This window comes from Ahaetulla prasina, chromosome 1 (assembly GCF_028640845.1).
Source record: "Ahaetulla prasina isolate Xishuangbanna chromosome 1, ASM2864084v1, whole genome shotgun sequence".
NCBI classification, from domain to species: Eukaryota; Metazoa; Chordata; class Lepidosauria; order Squamata; family Colubridae; genus Ahaetulla; species Ahaetulla prasina.
In genome coordinates this window covers 12454029-12470808 of record NC_080539.1, presented here as the reverse complement: position 1 = coordinate 12470808, position 16780 = coordinate 12454029, and the positions used below count along the sequence as shown (strand labels likewise).

Below are 16780 nucleotides of genomic sequence, written 5' to 3'. Positions count from 1 at the left end.
AAGATGGCGAACATATCTAATGCTGCTTCTTCCCCCTATTTTCCCCACACCCTCAACCTGCAAGATGAGTTGGGCTGAGAGAAAGGACTGTCCCCAAAGTCACCCAGCTGGCTTTCATGCCTAAGGCGGGACTAGAACTCACCATCTCCTAGTGTTTGGCCCAACTTCATCCAGCTGGCTTTCATGCCTAAGGCGGGACTAGAACTCACCATCTCCTAATGTTTGGCCCAACTTCATCCAGCTGGCTTTCATGCCTAAGGCGGGACTAGAACTCACCATCTCCTAGTGTTTGGCCCAACTTCATCCAGCTGGCTTTCATGCCTAAGGCGGGACTAGAACTCACCATCTCCTAGTGTTTGGCCCAACTTCATCCAGCTAGCTTTCATGCCTAAGGCGGGACTAGAACTCACCATCTCCTAGTGTTTGGCCCAACTTCATCCAGCTGGCTTTCATGCCTAAGGTGGGACTAGAACTCACCATCTCCTAGTGTTTGGCCCAACTTCATCCAGCTGGCTTTCATGCCTAAGGTGGGACTAGAACTCACCATCTCCTAGTGTTTGGCCCAACTTCATCCAGCTGGCTTTCATGCCTAAGGCGGGACTAGAACTCACCATCTCCTAGTGTTTGGCCCAACTTCATCCAGCTGGCTTTCATGCCTAAGGTGGGACTAGAACTCACCATCTCCTAGTGTTTGGCCCAACTTCATCCAGCTGGCTTTCATGCCTAAGGCGGGACTAGAACTCACCATCTCCTAGTGTTTGGCCCAACTTCATCCAGCTGGCTTTCATGCCTAAGGCGGGACTAGAACTCACCATCTCCTAGTGTTTGGCCCAACTTCATCCAGCTGGCTTTCATGCCTAAGGCGGGACTAGAACTCACCATCTCCTAGTGTTTGGCCCAACTTCATCCAGCTGGCTTTCATGCCTTAGGCGGGACTAGAACTCACAATCTCCTAGTGACTTGTTCAAAGTCACCCAGCTGCCTTTCATCATGCCTCTAAAGTGGGACTTGAACTCACAGTCTCCCAGTTTTCTAATCTGGTTCCTTAGCCACTAAACCAAACTGACACTGCGGGAAGGAAGGTGGAGATAAGAGAATAACAAGAGTTGGAAGAGACTTTGGAGGTCTTCTAGTCCACCCTCCTTCTCAAGCGTATACCCTTTCAGACCAGTGGAGGAATCATCTCCACTAGGAGAGGTCAGGGCCCGTAATCCATATGTTGGGGTGGATGTTGGATGATTTTTTTCCCTGTCATTGGAAAGTGCCTGTGGATTAATTACTCATCATGGAAGTCTCAGCTCGGTGTGTGGGAAGAGAGACCCAGCTGGCTGGAGATTCTACACATCCCCTTTTGCAAGAGGTGACTAGAAAATAACTGAGCTGCTAAAACTCCTTCCTTCGGTGAACTTTCCCCTTGCTGATCTTCTAAACAAAAGCTCATGTTTATGAAATTCCACCGCATTCCCTAGATATTTACTGCTGCCTAAAGTGCGAGAGAACTGGGGAGGCTCAGCCACCGTGCGGGTGAATCTATTTCTAGCCTCAGGCTGGCCGGGGAGCTAATTTTACCGGCTCCGCTCCACTTTGCTTGCCATTTATAACCCAGGAATGTCAAATGGCGTATTAAACAAGTGGCAAGCAAATGCCAGCAAAGGACTTAATCAGCGAAGCCCATTATTTGTGTCGGAGCAAAATTATTCCCACCAGGCATAAAAAGAAAGCACAACGGGTACCCTAAAAATAACCTTCCTACGACACGGAGGTGTTTCAGAAATAGAAACCGCACACGTTGTGTGTAGTGAAGGGAAAGGTTGGGGTTGGTTTTCCGCGCCCCTTCTCCCCACTCTGTGAAATTGTTCCGTACAATAGCGTAGCAGCAGATTGGACTTTTGCAAATCCTTACAAGTGTTTCATTCTGATTAGCTCATTCCCAGCCACCCCCTCCTCTCCCACCCCCCCACCCCGTGTCATTTTGTATTCCTTCCACCAAGGTCACTTACTCAGTCGCTGAGACATGGTACAAAATGTAATGCTTTCAAAAGAACAGTAAAGCCTTATTTATTTGTTTGCTTATACGATTTATCTAAGGCAGGGATGTCCAAACTTGGCCCCTTGAAGAGTGGTGGACTTCAACTCCCAGAATTCCACAGCCAGCAACTTGCTCATATTTATAGCTCATGCTGGCTGGGGAATTCTGGGAGTTGAAGTCCACCACTCTTCAAGCGGCCAAGTTTGGACACCCCTGATCTAAGGGGACGCGGTGGCTTGGTGGCTAAAATGCTGAGCTTGTCGATCGAAAGGTCGGCAGTTCAACGGTTTGAATCCCTAGTGCCGCGTAACGGGGTGAGCTCCCGTGACTTGTCCCAGCTTCTGCCAACCTAGCAGTTCGAAAGCACTTAAAAAAATGCAAGTAGAAAAATAGGGACCACCTTTGGTGGGAAGGTAACAGCGTTCCTTGCGCCTTTGGCATTGAGCCACATGAACATGAAGACATCTTCAGACAGTGCTTGTCTCTTCAGCTTTGAAACGGAGATGAGCACCGCCCCCTAGAGTCAGGAACGACTAGCACATATGTGCGAGGGGAAACTTTTACCTTTTACTGTTTATCTAGGCTCCCATCTCCCCCTACCCTGGAGCAGGGGTGGGCAGTCCACAAGCAGAATCAACAAACTAAGCATGCGTGCCAGGATTAGAACTGTTCTAGTCATAGGACCACTCGATTTAACGACCGCAATTGAGCCCAAAATCTCTGCTGCTAAGCGAGATATTTGTTAAGTGAGTTTGGTCCCATTTTACAACCTCTCTTGCCACCGGTTTTAAATGAATCACCACAGTTGTTAAGTTAGTAACACAGTTGTTGTTGGTTTTTTTTGTTTACATTTATACCCCGCCCTTCTCCGAAGACTCAGGGCGGCTTACAGTGTATAAGGCAATAGTCTCATTCTATTTGTATATTTTTACAAAGTCAACTTATTGCCCCCCCAACAATCTGGGTCCTCATTTTACCTACCTTATAAAGGATGGAAGGCTGAGTCAACCTTGGGCCGGGCTCGAACCTGCAGTAATTGCAGGCTACTGTGTTCTTAATAACAGGCTTTACCAGCGTGAGCTAAACCGGCCCTAAACCGGAAGCGAATCTGGCTTCCCCATTGACTTTGCTTGTCAAAAGGCTGCAAAAGGCTATCTATCATGTGACCCTGGGACACTGCGGCCGTCATAAATATGGGTCCGTTGCCAAGCATCTGAATTTTGATCACGTGACCATGAGAATGCTGCGGCATAAGTGTGAAAAACTGTCATAAGTCACCTTTTTTTGGTACCGTTGTAACAGTCAATAAACCAACTGTTGTAAGTCAAGAAAATGAATCAGCAAACCGGCCTCACTTCACCTTCCGGCCCAGAAGTTTAGAGGAGATGGCCAGGCCTTTAATGCCTTACGAAAGGATCCGGAGCTACCTGTATCTCCTGGGGCAGAGGTCTACAACTTTAAACACTCAAAGAGCCATTTGGACCCGTTTCCCACAGAAAAGAAAACACCGGGAATCACAAAACCCTTCCTGTGCCTGACTGTTTCTTGAACGGCTACAAAACTAGCATACGTAGTTGAATTAAACATTCTCTTTTCTTCTGAAACTTTTCTTTTCTTGGATTTATCCATGGTTGGCCTACCTGGGGTTGAAAAGCTCAATAAATCGCGTGCTGGTGGGTGTCACACATTGGTGGTTGTGACACATATTTTGACTGATAGGGAGGCCGCAGCAGAAGGGTGAAAGACCCACATGTGGCTCCAGACCCCTGTCTTGGGCTGATGCTGCTCCATAAGGCAGGTGGGATGATAGAGAAGAACCCAGTTATAAGCAAGTGATCCAGAATACATTTTCTCTCCCAATGATCTTGAGATATGTATTTCATGTTTCTCCCATCTTCTCCAGCCCAGGGCCAAATCTGCTTGTTGCTCAGGATGATGGGAGCTGGTTGGCTGAGGATGATAGGAGAGCAGTCCAGTCTTGAAGAGAAGCAGCCCCTTTTGCCTGCTCCAATCCCTTCCCCTCTCTCTCTGGGTTTTTTGCAAGCTGGTGTAGAAACCAGAATTTGCACATTCGAAATAGGTGCTCCATTACTGAGCTAATTCCTCCCGCTTCAGTGAAGAAGACTTTTGGGAACCCATGTCCATGACAGTAATTTATAGTCTGACGGTGGAGATTATAACCAATTTATAACCCAGAATCTCACCAAGAGGGAGATTCCACCAAACTGGTTCTCACTGATCTATTAGGCAGCCGTTAATTGGATCTAATTGGTGGCTGGGGAATTCTGGGAGTTGAAGTAAAAGTTGCCAAGGTTGGAAATCCCTGATCTAGAGGGGACCAGGTTATCCACCTAGCCACAAAACCCCCATAATTAACTGACCTTACAGCAGATTGTCAAGACACAACAAGGGGGGGATATATATACAGTAAATATAAATAAATAAATAAGTGTGTGTGTGTGTGTGTGTGTGCAGGTTTTCCCGTGTAAGATTCTTACGTGACAAAGCCAAAAACTCCAACCTGAAGATAATGAGTGAGATCTCATCGAAACGTTGCCTAAATACTTTCAATCTTACACGGGAAAAGACCCGAACATACCAAACCTGCGTACATATACCCGTGAAAACCTACGAATATATATATAGCACGAAGCTGAAGCCTGAAGATGACGAATGAGACTTCGTCGAAACGAAACTGTACAGTAATTGAGACTAAATTGATTTTAAATTTAATAACAGCAGCAAGATTACTAATAGGACAATACTGGAAGAAAAAAGAAGTACCTACAATAGAAGAATGGATATTGAAATTTGCCAATTTGGCTGAGATGGCGAAGATATCAGCTGTTTTGAAAGACAATACGCAAGAAAGATACTTAAAGGAATGGGAAAAATGGATTGACTATATTCAAAGTAGATATCAGACTAAGAGTTATCAGACTGTTTTTGAATGATTATGATGTATTATTTTTTATTGTTTTCGGGGGAAGTTAGGAATTGATGATTGTAGGGGTATAATTAAGTTGGGACGAAATTTTTTTAGTATATGTTTGTTTTATTTTTAACTATACCTTGTGCTCGTTCCGGGAAGTCGGGGAGGGGTTGTGAAGGAGGGGAGGGAGGAGGGGAAGGGAAATTTTCTGTAAAACTTTTTGAATTAAAAAAAAAAGAGAGACAGTAAAAATCCCCCACAAAATTCCCCTAAAAAAAAAAAAAAAAAAGAGAGAGACTTCGTCGAAACGTCATCAAGACACTTCCAATTTTACGCAGGAGAAAACCCGAATAACCAAAGACCTACATACAAACACCCGCGAAAACCTCAGAAAACAAATATATATATATGTAGGTCTTTGGTTATTGGGTTTCTCAGCGTAAGTGGAAGTGTCTTAACGGCGGCGAAATCTCGTCATCTTCAGGCTTCAGCCGTGCTTCTGGGAGCAATGTTCTGGGAGCACGAAGCTGAAGCCTGAAGATGACGAATGAGACTTCGTCGAAACGTCGCCAAGACACTTCCAATTTTACGCGGGAGAAAACCCGAATAACCAAAGACCTACATATATACACACACACACACACACACACACACACACACACACACATACATACAGTGTAGGGACACAGTGGCTCAGGGGGCTAGGATGCTGAGCTTGTTGTTCGAAAGGTCGGCAGTTCAGCGGTTTGAATCCCTGGTGCTGCCGTGTAACGGCGTGAGCTCCCGTTACTTGTCCCAGCTTCTGCCAACCTAGCAGTTCAAAAGCATGTAAAAAATGCAAGTAGAAAAGTAGGGACCACCTCTGGTGGGAAGGTAACAGCATTCAGTGCGCCTTTGGCATTTAATCATGCCGGCCACATGACCACAGAGACGTCTTTGGACAGTTCTAGCTCTTCGGCTTTGAAACGGAGATGAGCACCGCCCCCTAGAGTCAGGAACGACTAGCATGTATGTGCGAGGGGAACCTTTACCTTTACCTATATATATATATACACACAGTAAATCCAAAAATAGGGGAGGGGTTGTAATTCTAGCCACCTAAGGCTTCCCTTTCTTTGCTTGCTCTTCTTTCGGTTTCACTGTAAATTTAGCTGATGGTTACAGTATGATTTTCCAATATGACCTGACCAGAGGTGTTATTCAGCCAGTTTGGACCAGTTTGCCCGAACCGGTAGCAGAAAACGTGGATGGGCTCACCCGCCTCAGCTCTATGCCATCCTATTTAGGCACGTTCTTGAGGCCAGGCATATGCATGGAAGGTGCGTGCGTGAGCAAAGCACAGGCGTGGAAGGCCGGGTGCATTCGCGGAAGGCAGGTGCACATGCAAACTGGGCATGGCGCACACGAAGCGAGCATGCACGTGCGGGGCAAACCAGTAGTAACATAAAGTGAAACCCACTGCTGGACCTGACGTTCTGCTCCCCAAGTTTAAATAAAAGTGTAGCACTTTAGCTACCATTTTGGCTGCCTAACGAAGCAAACGTTAAAGTAGAAGAATGTTCTATGTGCTGAGGGAACTTAGGATCGCATAAGGTGCAGCCACCTGCCATTGAAAACAAAATGGCTTACCAGCTTGGCATTTGTGCCCAGCGCAAAGTACATTTTGCCTATTATGGTGGATTAGCGGTAGAAATTGAGCGCTGATCGGAATTTCCTGGCCTATTTTTGAAGCACGTTTGAGAGTTCGTTTCACAGAAACCCTTTAACGATAACCCTTCCGTCGGGTAGCAGGCCAAGCGCTCCATGGCTTAGGGCCCGGGTATTTACGGGACCGCCTTCTGCTACCAAACACCTCCCACCGACCCGTACGCTCACACAGAGAGGGGCTTCTCAGGGTGCTGTCCGCCAAGCAATGTCGGCTGGCGGCCCCCAGGGGAAGGTCCTTCTCTGTAGGGGCTCCTACCCTCTGGAACGAACTTTCCCCTGGATTACGCCAACTGCCTGACCTTCGGACCTTCCGCCGCGAGCTGAAGACCTATTTCTTTATTCGCGCGGGACTGGCTTCGTAATTTTTAAATTTTATAATTTTATATGTTTTAGAGAGTTTAATTTTAATGGTATATTTTTAATTTTTAGCCAATTATATAATAAGTTTTTTAATCTTTGTTTTATTTGTATATTGTCTATCTTTTATTATGGCTGTAAACCGCCTTGAGTCCTTCGGGAGAAGGGCGGTATAAAAATCTAATAAATAAATAAATAAAATAAATAAATAAATAAGTCACATTCAACCCAGACCAAGAGCTCTGTGCTTGAAGATTTCCTGATCACATCCTGGCAAGTCCAAAAGTCACTGAAAACTGGGAGGCTGCTGAATGGATGGATCCCTTTTGTAAGATCCATCCCGTTGCCTTGGTTTCATTTCCATGTCCTTCACCCTCCCGTGAGCAGGGGGACAGAGAAAGGAAAAGGTGTTGCTTCGTTCGGTTGGCTTTTGCCAGATGTCTAACTGAGAAGGCGCTCGCCAGCTGTGGGTCACTCAGAAACTAGCAAGTAAGCAGTAAACAAATGAGTAGTAAACAATATCCAATCAAGGAACTACCAACTCAGACAAACAGTAAACAACAGCCTAATCAAGGAACCGTCAAGAACACTTCCCGTAACACTGGCAGGGCAAGCGACTAGAATATAAAGTGAGAGCAAACCTCACACTCACTAGCACTGATGTTGTTACCTATTTTGGTAATTAAACATCTGCAAGAAAACAACAAGCTTGAAGAACACCCAGGACCACCACAGTTCAACCCTGAGCTACAGATAATCTCTTCTTGTCGTGTCCCACTCCTCCGCTGACGGCCGGGTCGGGGAAGTCCGTATCAAGCGTGCCTCTGCAGCTCTGCCAAAGTCCTATCAGAGTTCTCAAGGCAGGCAGGAGACCAGCAAGTGACTTCAGCAATCCAAGTTAGACTTTGCCTGACTCAGAGAATGCCAGAAAGCAGATCCTTTATATAGGCCATGGGGTGTGGCTCCATGACTCAGCACTTATCCAGGCCTGCCCCTCCCTTCCTTTTGCTGACGCCGCCTATCAATTCTCCTGAAGCGAGGATCTCTCCAGGCTCCAGCTGTTGGCAATCAGATTCCTCAGGCTCACATGCTGTGGGGGAGGGGGAGGGGTCTAGTTGCTCCGTTTGCCTGGCCATGGAGCCAGGGCTGGGGGCTGGAGGCACGTCAGGCCCTTCGTCTTGCTCGGCCTGTCCGGGCATGGTGCCAGGGCTGGGGGCTGGAGGCATTCCAGGACATTCTTCCGAACTATCAGCGTCCGGCAGGAGATAAGAGGGGCCCGGCTGCGGCAGGGGGAGCGAGCGAGACACAACACTTCTATCCTAAACAAATGAGTTATAGGATTTTCAGCCTGCCCCTTGGGCAATCTTTTTCATGTCTCCAGGCCTCACTCTCCCACTAGATGAAAACAGATGTGAAATGACATGCACTTACGAATTATTAGAAATTCTTGACACCTGGCTCAGCTGTTAAAGACGCTGAGCATGTCAGATGAAAAGCTGACAGCTTGGGTTCTAAGCACTGCATGATGGGATGAGCTCCCATTCCTCGTCCCAGCTCAGGGCCACCTAGCAGTTTGAAAGCATGCAAATGTGAGTAGATAAATAGATACCACTTCAGTGAGAAGGTATCAGTGTTCCGTGCCCCTTGGCAGATAGTCATGCTCGCCCTATGACCACGGAAGCGTCTTCAGACAATGCTGGCTCCCTCGGCTAAAAAACGAAGATGACCACTGCCCTCTGGAGTTGGAAACAACTGGACAGGGGAAATCTTTACCTTTTACCCAAATAGATGAAGGGGAAAATCATGCCCGTTTTTAAATGTGATACATCCAGCCCAGTGGTGAATTTTTTTTCATCACTATCATTTTTTTTTTACTAGCGGTTCTGTGGGCGTGGCAGGGGAAGGATACTGCAAAATCTCCATTCCCACCCCACTCTGGGGCCAGTCAGAGGTGGTATTTGCCCGTTCTCCGGACTGCTCAAAATTTCCGCTATCGGTTCTCCAGAACCTGTTGGATTTCACCCCTGATCCAGCTTCAGCTTTTCAAGGTATTGAAAAGACACATTTTGCCCTCTATTGGCAGCCAAATCTGAGAGCTAGGATACCCCCTGGTGGGGAAGGGGAGAAATATACAAATAGAATGAGACTATTGCCTTATACACTGTAAGCCGCCCTGAGTCTTCGGAGAAGGGCGGGGTATAAATGTAAACAAAAATTTTTTTAAAAAAAATACATTTTTCTTGTTAATGAGCAATTGATGTCTTCTTTACAAATATTTTTAGGAAATGAGGACATTTAGAGCTTTTTCTTGGGACCATAGAGAGATGGCTTTCCCCAGCATGTTGTTGTTATTATTTCAATCTCTCTCTCTCTCTCTTTTTTTTTTTAATTAAACCTACTTATTAGCTTACCGGGATTCCCATTGTATGGTCCTTCTGTGCAGTGAACATCATAAATTAAGCTTGTCTGTCAGATACCGGCAGTAGCTCATTTTTGTGGCTTGGAAAGCTAATTGTTCCGTTTATTGTTTTTAACAGCGCTAATCCAAACTTCATTTTCTCTTTAATTGTCAATTTAGGCAGGCTAGCTTGTTTTTAATATCAGACAGAGTGATGGAAACAGAAGTGCCTGGAAGATGTCAGCGATTACTCCGTGACATGCAAATATTGGAGTGGGGAATGCGTCTGCTTTTCCGGATAATAATTAGTTTTAAAGAAACAGGATCTTGGATTTATGTCACTGCGCTGCATGGATTTCCTAGCTAGTGAGATACAAGGAATTGTACATTGGCCTGGAAAGTAGATTCTGAGATTCTAGCTTGCATTGAATCAAATAATCCTGCTTTGGGGTAAGATTGGACTTTTTGAGTAGACTTGTGTTATCCTGGCAAAGATGTGCCTTACTGCCTGCTACACTTGTCCTCAACTTACAACAGTTCATTTAGTGACCATTTGAAGTTACAACAGCCCTGAAAAAAGTGACTAACGACCAGTTTTTTTGCAATTAATGACCACTGCACCATCCCCATGGTCACGTGATCAAAATTCGCCCGTTTGGCAACTGACTCGTAGTTACGATGGTTGCACCCTTGGGTCATGTGAACACCTTTTGCAACCTTCTGACTAGCAAAGTCAATGAGGAAGCCAGATTCGCTTAACAACCATGTTCCTAACTTAACAACTGCAGTGATTCACTTAACAACTGTGGCAAGCAAGCTCATAAAATGGGGGCAGAATTCACTTAACCAATGTCTTGCCTAGCAACAGAAATTTGGGGCTCAACTGGTCGTAAGACGAGGACTACCTGTAGTCCTGTGACTAGAACATTTTTAATCCTCGCACGCATGATTTTTTGGGTTATTTCAGCTCCTGATTGGGTTAGACCAGGGGTCTGCAAACTTGGCTCTTTTAAGACTTGTGGACTTCAACTCCCAGAGTTCCTCAGCCAGCTTTGCTGAAGACTTCAAGTTGAGGACTTCAACTTGTGGACGTCAACTTGCAACTTGTGGACTTCAACTCCCAGAGTTCCTCTACCAGCTTTGCTGAGGACTTCAACTTGAGGACTTCAACTTGTGGACTTCAACTTGCAACTTGTGGACTTCAACTCCCAGAGTTCCTCAGCCAGCTTTGCTGAAGACTTCAAGTTGAGGACTTCAACTTGTGGACGTCAACTTGCAACTTGTGGACTTCAACTCCCAGAGTTCCTCAGCCAGCTTTGGAGTTGAAGTCCACAAGTCTTAAAACAGCCAAGTTTGCAGACCCCTGGCTTAGACAAATCTGTGTTCGATAAGAGAATTCACCCCTTTGTTAGATGGAAGTGAGAGTTGGTGTGTCAGGAGCCATAAAAACATTAATCAAATACACTGAGGGTGCACATCTTATGGAAGTTGTGAATGGTAAAACATGAGGGGGGGGGAATAGGATGAAGAATGAATGGATGGTGAGTGAAAGGGAATTGATTGCAGATGTAAGAGAACATTATAAAAGAAGTCCTATCAGATGGATTAATCATCTAGAGAGAATGGATGGGATATAAATTACCGTACGTCAAATATATGAAGGAAGTCAAATGGGAAGGGGAAATCCGAGCAGAGTTGATAGGATCTTCACAGAGTCAAGAAATTTATAAAATAAAAGGCAATATACCAGGTAGATCTCAACTTACAACCTCAATTCGAGCCCGGATTTTTGGTTGTAAATCATACGTTGAGTCACCAGGTGACTGGATTCTATTTTAACAAGTCACGATGTGACCAACTTGCAAGCATGTTGCCACAGTTGCCAGAGTGATAAAGCAAATCGCAGGGTCATTAAACAAATCATCTAGTCGTAAGTCTGAATCTAGCTTATCCGAGGGGCAAATAAAGTCACAAAATGTGATTGTATGACCTGCAACCTGTCATAAATGCAAGATGGTTGCCAAATGTCCGAAAGAGGATCATGTAACCATGAGGATCCTGAGACAGTTGTCAATGTGAGGACCAGGATGTAAGTTACTGTTTTCAGTGCTGTTATACCTTTGGCCGCTAAATAAAAGGTTGTAAGTCAAGGACTGCTTGTATTCTGATGTTACCAACACCAGGGATTGCAATAACGGCTTTCGTTTTTGGGTTCAGACTTTGCTTTGGTGGCCATTTTTCTGAAATCAGAAGAAGTTGTTGGGCTGATGGCTCACAATTCAGGACAGCTGCTCTTATAGTTTAGTTTACTTTATTGTCATCGCACCTCGTACAACGAAATTAAATGCCAACTTCAGTGTACATCATACATCAGAAAACTATAAAAATAAAACAAAAACACACATCCTTCACATTGTATACAATTGAATTGAAAACCCCTGATACTGCATTAGTATCACACTAGACAGTAGAATTCAATATAGTTACTGCTCTGGGATAGAAGCTGTTTTTCAGCCTATTTGTCCTTGTTTTTATTGTCTTGCACTTTCTGCCAGATGATAATAGTTTAAAAAAAGGCTGCCCAGGATGAGATGGATCTTTAAGAATGTTTTGAACTTTCTTAAGGCAGCGGGAACTATCAAGCTCTTCCAAGGAGGGGAGAGGGCAACCAATGATCTTCTGGGCAATGATGTTAACCCTCTGGAGCGCTGCCCTTGTCAGGCCTGGAAGCCATCTTTTGCATTGGGCCTTCAGGCCTGCCACATTTCCTACTGTGGGAAATTGGGCAGGGGGAATTGTATGGAGCATGAATGATACTGTAGTCATAATAACATTCCTTTCTCGGAGAATCAAGGACATCTTGACCTGCACCTGGAGGGCTGGAACTGGGAGGCTTCTCCAGTTGGGGCAGTGTTTTGATTAGACGATGTAATGGACATGTGGTTGCTGAGCAGGGACTTGGACTTTCCTTTGGGTGGGGAAAACCTGGAAGCTTTCAGATTTGGGTTTTCCCAGATGTGCCAATATGACATCTCTAATAAAATGGAACTTTGAGGAACTTCAAGCCTCGGAGTCTTCTTTCGTTGGGGATGTTACTGGGAACCCTGACAGTCCTGCCACTGTGCAAAACATACACAGGTGCAGTAAATTAGTCTCCCTCTTTTTCTACCTAACCCAACATCCTCACTATACTTGTCAGTGGAGATTCTCATGTCAGTGTTCCAAGTAACGCGCCCATAGAAAGCAGAACTCTGAGGCGGACAAATTCCTCAAAGAACAATTTATTGGATACATCATATTGGCACAACTGGGGAAAGCCAACTCTGAAAGTTCCCTCGACTTTCACTTAATTAAAAAGTAAAAGTTTCCCTTTTCTCCCAAATCGCTGGTCACGCTGTCCAATCAAGGTGCTGGCTGGTTGCTTGGCTACTTCACTCCTCCTCTGGCCAGCCACCTGTCAGAACGTCCTTGGTTCCCACAGTTTTGCCTACGAAACCCCATCAAGGTATTGGTTACCACCTTTAAAGCACTTCATGGCACGGGACCTGGTTATTTACGGGACCACCTACTGCGACCGACGGCCTCCCAGCGACCAGTGTGCTCCCACAGAGTGGGCCTCCTTGGGGTACCGTCAGCTAGACAATGTCGGCTGGCGACCCCCAGGGGGAGGGCCTTCTCTGTGGGGGCTCCAACCCTCTGGAACGAATTACCACCTGGTATTCGCCAACTGCCCGATCTCCGGACTTTCCGACGCGAGCTGAAAATATGGTTGTTTCATCGCGCAGGACTAGCCTGATAGTTTTAATTGGGAATTTTAAACGGGTTTTAAGGAGTAGCCTAAATTTAAATATTTCATTTTAAATTATTTTAATGTTTGTATATTGTTTTTTATATGGCTGTAAACCACCCTGAATCCTTCAGGAGAAGGGCGGTCTAGAAATTTAAATAAATAATAATAATAAATAATCTAGCTATTCCGCCCCCCGCCCCCTCCCCATCCCTTCTTCTGCTTTGTTGGCAACCCTGAAGCCTTCAAGATGGCCTCACCCAGGTTCACTTCAGGGTTGACCTCTCAGTCATCCAAGTCATGGTTGTCCCAAAGGTGCTTTTCAAAAGGAAACTGGACTTTCTGTGTTTTTCTTTGAAGGTGTTTCTCTTCTCATCCAAGCAGCTTCTTCAGAATAAGGATGCTTCTTGGATGAGAAGCAAAGGGTCTTCAAGAAAAAACAAAACCCACAAAAGTCCAGTTGCCTTTTGAAAAAGCACCTCCCTCTACTTCTTCCCACAGTAAAAACATGGGCATAGTAGCGATGGAGGTATCCTGTGCCAATCCTCAACTCTGGCCAACTCATTTGTGAGAAGCTAGGAAGTTGACAACTGTGTTGGCAGAATACTAGATGCTCCATGTCTATTCCTTGAGGAAATATTACAAGCTGAATAAATAAGATACACCGTGTGAGACTTCGTAGCCGGAGATGGGGGTTGTGGGGGAAGAGAGTGGGTGGTTTTGTTTTAAATACTCCCATTGACAGTCAGTTAACCTTTACGTTACCTAAATGAAAATTGTACAAACCTGAAATTTTCGCTGACGGGTTGCCTAGAAACGGGCAGTTGGTTACTAGAAGACAATGGATTCTCTGCTACGGATAGCACTATTAGAAATAGAGTCGGTTAACAGCGTTCCGTCAGTGCAATTATCAGTTTCGCACCTAAGCACACCTTTCCCGTACTTGCTCTACTGGCAGCTTTCTCCTGTGCGCAGTTCTCCAAGCCAAATGTTTGGGCAAACGCTGACATGTCCTCTTAGATATCTTGGTGGATTTCTGCACAACGGAAGAAAGTCGGATAAGAGCATTGGTTGAATCGTATCTAAAAATCAGATACCGAATGAGGAGGGCCATGAAGCTGAGAAAATAAGAAGGGAGGTGTTAGGTAAAGGTTCCCCTCGCAAATATGTGCTAGTCATTCCTGGCTCTAGAGGGCGATGCTCATCTCCGTTTAAAAGCCGAAGAGCCAGCGCTGTCCGAAGATGTCTCCGTGGTCATGTGGCCGGCATGACTAAAGGCCAAAGGTGCCCGGAACGCTGTTAACCTTCCCACCAAAGGTGGTCCCTATTTTTTTTAACTTGCATTTTTTACGTGCTTTCAAACTGCTAGGTTGGCAGAAGCTGGGACAAGTAGCGGGAGCTCACCCCATTTACGCGCCACCAGGGATTCGAACTGCTGAACTGCTGAACATTTTCGATCGACAAGCTCAGCGTCTTAGCCACTGAACCACCGTGTCCTTTTAAGGGAGGTGTTAGAGAACTCTAAAATTAGCAAAAATAGAAGGAGATCTGGAAAAATTGAATAGGGAAACTCCTCTCCCCCCCCCCTCCACAAAGCCAGAAGTGAGCCAAGCGACTTCTGTAAACACTAAGTTTATTTGGACGTAAACTTGTGGAGTGCTTGCATCTGGGAACAGGCAGTGATGGTGAACCTTTTGAGCTCAACATATCCAAAATTCAGGAAATGTCTCACTTGACATTTCTGGCGTGTCCCAACTCAGTCTGGACAAAAGACAAACAGTTCATAACAAGGAGTAATAAATCAACTTATTTAATTTTTTGTTTAACAAATAAATGCATAATTCTAATTTTTTCCTCCAAAATGCTTATCCGAAGCAGCTTCAAGTTGCTCTTACGCAGCCTTCTGTCGGTCGGGTGCAAGAAATCATGAGCCAGGATAGAGTTCAAAAGCATGATGAGTTCATTTCAGGCAACAGCTATGTAGATTCTCCGTCTTCCCGGTCATGGTTGTCTCAAAGGTGCTTTTTCAAGAAGCAACTGCACTTCCTTGTTTTTCCTTGAAGATGTTTCGCTTCTCATCCAAGAAGCTTCTTCGGCTCCGATGAGAAGCTTCTTCGGCTTCTTGGATGAGAAGTGAAACGTCTTCAAAAGAAAAACAAGAAAGTCCCGTTGCCTCTTGAAAAAAGCACTTTTGGGTCTTCCAGGCAAAGCGCAGACAAGAATCTGATCTACTAAGTCAAATTGGCACCCAATACGAGTCAATGGTTACAAGGGGAGGCCGGACTTAGCCTCATGTTGAAGTGTAGCGACTCCAAACTGATGCTGTGTTTGACTCCCACTCTCAGGCTTAGCCGGGTTATCTCCTACAGCAAGGGTCTCCAGACTTTGCAGCTTTAAGACTTGTGGTGTGGTCTTACTACTAAGGCTTTATAGAGTGGTATTAGTACCTCCCTTGATCTTGCATCCCTCTGTTAATGCAATTTAGGATTGCATGGGCTTTTTTGGCTGCCGCCACACACTGTTGGCTCGTATTTAATTGGTTGATCATATTTAATTCGTTAAGATGGTGATGATGACCCTGATACCTTACCCCCCCCCCACTTTTTTTTTTTCACTTACTGTTTTTATTTTCTTTATTCCCCCTACCCCAATATTCTTGAACGGCTCAAACATCACACTATTATTCCAATAGGAACAGATAGCATAGAGTTGCCCTCAACTTCCACGCATCTGACTTCAGTGCCCATTTGGATGGTTGTGTCGCAGCTCTACAACTGATCAACGTATTTTGCCTGCCTTTGGTACCTATTTACACCTTGGAAATCATTTTCTGGCCTGTTTTTAAAATGCACCCTTTACGGGAGACTGCTAAAAATAATTCCCAGCTCCACCCCACATATCTTAACCAGTTCAGGATTTGACATTTTGCCTGAATTCATTTGCATTTCATTTCTGCATGTTTCTGCTTCATAGGTGGAATGTAAGAAAGCACAACCTAAAGAAGTGATGTTTCCACCAGGGACACGAGGACGAGCTCGCGGATTACCATATACCATGGATGCTTTTATGCTTGGCATGGGAATGTTGGGTAAGTTTGCGCGAGAATGAATAATTGACTAGAATCTCAGCGTTCTGCGATGCTTACCATAGCTGAGCCATTTAAGTGCTCTAATATTTATAGCCATTTTTACATTTCTCTTTTTATTACATTTTAAGCCGTCCAGAATCGCTTTGGATAGCGAGATGGATGGCACGTACATTGAATAAACAAACATAAATAAATAAATAAATAAATAAAATCGACAAGGTCCTATTTAGTGCTTTGTCACTGGATTATCAAATTCCTAGGTTCAGAATTTACCTGGCTTACACGGGCTGCCACACCCAATGTCTGTGCCGACTGGGCCCATGCTACCTCTGGAATATCAAGAATTAGCATTTTAATGGGTATTTCCAGGAGGTTGTTCTGCCCACATTCATTAAAAAAAAAAATTTATGGTTAAAAATCCTCCTTTTCTCCTTTTCTTTTTCAGAGTAGGGAGGGGAGAATGAAGCCACAGATTCTTCAAG

The 16780-nt window shown here is 45.0% G+C and overlaps 1 protein-coding gene across 13 annotated transcripts in view; it reads left to right on the top strand.

Annotated features, from left to right (window-relative positions):
* MSI2 (musashi RNA binding protein 2) overlaps positions 1-16780 on the top strand; it is a 689043-nt gene that overhangs the window by 565390 nt on the left and 106873 nt on the right. For all 13 annotated transcript variants that reach the window (XM_058164225.1, XM_058164223.1, XM_058164221.1 and 10 more), the window contains exon 9: positions 16184-16298. In XM_058164225.1, coding sequence (XP_058020208.1) covers positions 16184-16298 — 115 coding nt within the window. The remainder of the gene's footprint in view (positions 1-16183; positions 16299-16780) is intronic.